The 5,332-nt window shown below is 32.1% G+C and overlaps 1 protein-coding gene across 7 annotated transcripts in view; it reads right to left on the bottom strand.

Annotated features, from left to right (window-relative positions):
• LOC106869485 (centrosomal protein of 170 kDa) overlaps window positions 1-5,332 on the bottom strand; it is a 393,016-nt gene that overhangs the window by 8,725 nt on the left and 378,959 nt on the right. Inside the window, exon 14 of one of the 7 annotated variants that reach the window (XM_052973757.1) lies at window positions 3,848-3,940. The exons of the other annotated variants lie outside the window; for them this stretch is intronic. Within the exon in view, the coding sequence (XP_052829717.1) occupies window positions 3,848-3,940 (93 nt within the window). The remainder of the gene's footprint in view (window positions 1-3,847; window positions 3,941-5,332) is intronic. 7 annotated transcript variants of the gene reach the window in all.

Below are 5,332 nucleotides of genomic sequence, written 5' to 3'. Positions count from 1 at the left end.
TATATATATTTCATTTTTGGATTTGGTTTGTAAGATTCTTTATGTGAGTTCGTGTGTTGAAGCATATTCTGTTGTGTCTGGGGAGAGTCATTTTCTTTTGGTGCCTTATAATTTAACACACTCACCAGTAAAATTACCACTTATTTCTTTTTTATTTTACTAAAATTTTTGCTGCATCTTGCAACCTTTTCAATAGTTTTTAAAAAAATAAAAAAGAAATAAGTGGAAATTTTACCGGTGAGTGTGTTAAATTATAAGGCACTAAAAGAGAATTCCTCTCCCCGGACACAACAGTATACACACACACACATATATACATACACACATACAATACATGTAGACAGTAATTAATAGCAATCTTGATTAGATTTCATGTATATTTCTTTGTCTTGACTTAGTTGACTGGAACATACATCAAGATGAATGATAATTGCTATGCAAAAGTGTTTTAAAGTAATTCTTGAAGTAACTTAGTTTTGAGAAAGTACATTCCAATATGCTGACATAAAATTTAATTATTAGTCTAAACCTATGTTAGGCAAAAGCATAATTTTCTTTTTGCTTTTCCCTGACAATATCTTATAAACAAGTTTAACTTTTCGTATCAATCACATCTGGCCACTGTCTCATTAAGAAAATCTGTGGATATTATCCATATGAAATCTGTTCATATTTAGAATGAAATTTTTACTTTAATCTCATTACATACCAAAGCCAGTGTGACAGAGTAAGCTCATCAAACCAGCATGATCTCAAGCTCAGATTCATGGCCTTTACATCAGACTATGGTTGATGGAGAAAACATGTTGAGGCCATCATCCTGCAGGGGACTGAACACAGGTAATCCAGTTCAATCCAACATGATAATGCAAGGCTTCAGAAAATAAAATTGTTAGATAAGAAACACCACTTTTTGATTTTTTATAGTGTTGTATACACTTGCTGAAGTTGGTCTCTACCTACTACTCTTAGCCAAATCTTTAACTCCCAACCTAGCTTCTTAAGTTAGATCTATAACTGATCTGGATTTGAAGGGATAATAATCACTAACAGATACATGAGAATTATTTATTTTACAAAGCAACCCACTCTCTTGGTTACTTTGAAATTAATTCACCTGACACACAGCACATACATTCTTGTTTGAAAAATGTGTCATGGAAGATAAAGCTATAAGATATTGCACAAGCCCTCAGCTCTCAGTACTTTCTTATAGCAGAAACAGCTGTAAGCTAACAAAGTTGATTATGTAATTCCTGTCCCTTTGTTATTCAATAATTAATGTTCTGTAATCACATAACATTTTATTCTAACGCATATATACATTCAGCTCTAAGAACTGGTTATTTGTATTACAATGCCTAACCAAAATTATTATATATATATATATATACACACATATACATACATTTATAGGTGCAGGTGTGACTGTGTGGTAAGAAATATGCTTCCCAACAATATGGTTCAAGGTTCAGTCTCACTGCATGGCACCTTAGGTAAGAGTCTTCTACTATAACTTCAAGTTGACCAAAGCCTTTGTGAATGAATCTGGACTGAAAGAAGCCTGTTGTGTGTATGTGTGTTTATGACCCCATAACTTAGCAGTTAGGCAAAAGGGACTGATAGAATAAGTACCAAGCTTGAAAAAAAAAAAGTACTTGGGTCAATTTGTTCAGTTAAAATTTTACAAGGTGGTGCCCTAGCGTCTAATGACTGAAACAAAATATATATATATATATTACTAAATGAGGGAGTTGAAAGCTAAACTAAGCCAGCTCCTGCAGAAGGCTAACTGGGCCTGCAGCCCAAAACTAAAGAGAGCTAAATAGCATGATTACAATGCATGTATAATGACTATATGTCCCGGTAGTGTTAGGTCAGAGGTTAAGGGTGGATGAGAATTAATTCTGTAATCCAAATCTTTTTATTGTTCCAGTCCCAAGTTGAATTCCAACTGTTGGCCAATTTGTCCCAAAGTTCTTATGTTGATGTAAAATTAACAAAGCAAATGTCATTTATCTTCCCCTTGATCTTTGATGTCTTCCAACAAATGCCAACCAAGATGGTATGAATCAACCAAGCTTTACCTGCTAAAAATAGCAACCCAAATGCTTTTTAATCAGATCCCAATGCTGGATGTTTAAGAACCAAATGAAGGCCAAATTTTCAATCCCAGGATCATCCTGATTCCAAAAAGGTATAATATGTCTATGTAGAGCAAATGTAGACTAAGATACAGGGGTCCCAAACGGACAGACAAAATTTTGCTTTCATTATTATAGAAGTAAACATCAACCAATAAATAAACAAATGGAATCTCTAAATTCTTTTGTATGCGTGTGCATAAATAAATAAATATATATATATATATATTATATATATATTTTCATTCATTTGAGCATTGCTACATGTTTTTTATACAGAGTATATCTAGCTCCTACCTATCGTCTGTGCATGTGTGTATGTATGTGTGTGTCTATATATATATATATATATATATAAATTTTCAGTGCTTAATCACTTGTGTAAAAGTCTTTTAAAAGAGTGTTTTTAAAGATCTTTTCTTAGGTCCAGTTTCAAAATGTGAAGCAAATTAATGTCTATCCTTCCACTAAGGCTGCAAAGGACACAAGTTTATATGGGAGAACATTGCCAAATTGATCTGATGTATATTCTTGATGAATAGTTGAACATAAGGCAATGCAGAATCTAGTAGTCTGTCACTTAAAATATAACACCCATCTGTTGAAGGCTTGAACTCATCAATTACTAACAGGAAATTTCAATCAATGAATGTATCCAATCAGCCATCTTGGATCAAGTTTAATCAATCGTTTTGATTACATTATCACGAAGGGTCTGGTTGATTATATTCTTCACAATTTATTCAGAACAAACTACACTGAAAAAGAAATAATCTTCTTGGAATTTTACCAGAACTTCTTTATTGGGTGCAAAGGTCTTTAGTCATTGATATAGCAAGCATAAACAAAATTTTGAAATTTATTCTGTTTAACCTCTGTATTAATGAAAATTCACAAACATTAAGGATGGGTGGGTGATAATGTTATTTATGAAAGAAAAGTTTAAATAGGTTTTTCTTTTTCTCTTTCTTTCTTTCTTGTCTTTTAAATAACAATCGAAAGTAGTTCATTCTCTGATGAATGAATGTTGTTCAAATCACAATGGCTTGTTTAGCAATTTAAATGGTTAAGAAGAATAAATGAAAGATAATTCGGTTAAATTCTTGTTGTTCAAAAAGGAGATTGAAGACCTTGATAGCCTTCTTTTGTTCTCATGGGAATAGCATTTTGTTTCCTAAGATTATTCAACTAAAGTGTGCATATCATAGTAAATTACAAGATAAAGGTGTAAGTGAAGGAAAAACTAAAAATGAAACAAAATGGTGAATAATAAATAGCCAACTAAAGAGGACATACTAGAAGAAATAGTGTAGATGGTACAAAAACTAAGGAATTGGATGTGTGAGTGAGAGAGAAAGGAAGAAAGCAATAAAACGGAGAAAGAGAGAAAGAAAGAGAGTGGGAGAGAATGAGAGAAAAGGAGAGGGCAAGAGAGAGGTGGTAGATAGCTAGGTAGATAGACAGACAGATAGATAGACAGATAGATAGGTAGATAGGTTGGTAGGTAGATAGATAGATAGACAGATAGGTAGATAGATAAATAGGTAGAGAGATAAATAGGTAGAGAGATAGATAGATAGATAGACAGATAGACAGACAGGTAGATGGATGGATGGATAGATAGATAGACAGACATGGAGGTAAATAAACAAATAGATAGATAGATAGCAGGGACACATATTAAGAGAAATATCGTAACAGACCCTTTCATTCAGGCTCATATCCGTGGAAAGCTGTGAACCTAATAGTTTATATAAATGCACTGGTGACAGTGCAATAACCAACGGTAGAGTTTCCTGAAACAGTCCAAGACATCAGAGATGTTGTTACCACAAACAGAGCAATGGAAGAAATGATGCTGCTAACACAAAAGACATGATCATAAAGGCAAGACATATGGAATTAATGCAAAATTACTAAAAGAAAGAAAATTTAAAAACAAAGAGGGAGATAACAAAAAATAAATAAATAAAATATAGAAAAAAAAAAGGAACAAATTGACAAAATGTTTTATGGTACTTGCTCCAGCATAGCCAAAACAAAATAAAGAACATAACCAAACCATGAAAATCATGTACTGGTGGAATTCTACTTTCTTAGATTGAAATAAAATATAAAAAAGATACAAAAAAAAAGAATGAAAAAGTAAAAGAAACATGCTGTTTCCCCACCCCCAACGAAACTGCAATCCTCTTAAAATCCTTCCCTACTCTTCATATCTTCTTCCTTCAGGCATCGTCCTGATAAAAGTCCAAGTTGAATAGCAACTACTTTGGCTTCACAAGTCTGGGAGATGAACTCCAAAGTTTAAATTGTATTTGGATTTTAAGAATAAAAAATTAAGAATAATGATCTGAGTTCTTATTTGTTGAGAAGTCATTTAATTTTAAAACAAAATTATCTAAAATCTGATTTTTTTCATATCACATTATACGTACACATATACCTGTTTTTTTCTTTAAACCCACCTCATTCACTGTTCACTTCCTGTGCATTATTTTGTGACCTGTTGATGAGTTTTAGTGCACCTGAACACTGTATGCAGTAAGTTCATTATTGTATATAAATATATACAAATGTGTACATGTAAACATACACACATACATATACACATTTATACGCATGTATACAGATATATATACATGTATACAAACACACACATACAAATAACTTCAGCACATTTAATTGACTTCATTTTTGTATCAGGTACCACAAATTTATGACATATTTATAATGACAATATTTAAATTACAATCAAGTATATTAAAAGAAAGGCTTATATAGGTTTAATCATATTTGGGAACAAAGAAATTAGTCTGGTGTTATTGACATTTTATAGAAGTTTAAAAATACATATTGTTACATCCTACTTACCCCAAGAAATTTTATTGCTAGACTTTTTTTTTTAATGTCACTGGATAGGTTTATTGTCCTTGTGCCACTTGCTCATTAAATAAAAATATGGATGTTCAAAACAGAATGATTTATATCAATTTCATTTTTATTCAAACTGTAAAATAGCAAAAGGTGGCAGGCTGGCAGCACTAGCAACACATTGACCAAAATGTGGCAGCATTATCAACACATTGACCAAAATGTGGCAGCATTATCAACACATTGACCAAAATGTGGCAGCATTATCAACACATTGACCAAAATGTGGCAGCATTATCAACACATTGACCAAA

Source organism: Octopus bimaculoides, chromosome 16, assembly GCF_001194135.2.
Source record: "Octopus bimaculoides isolate UCB-OBI-ISO-001 chromosome 16, ASM119413v2, whole genome shotgun sequence".
Taxonomy (NCBI): Eukaryota; Metazoa; Mollusca; class Cephalopoda; order Octopoda; family Octopodidae; genus Octopus; species Octopus bimaculoides.
The sequence above is the reverse complement of the archived record's forward strand: the minus strand, read 5'-3'. Positions and strand labels throughout refer to the sequence as shown.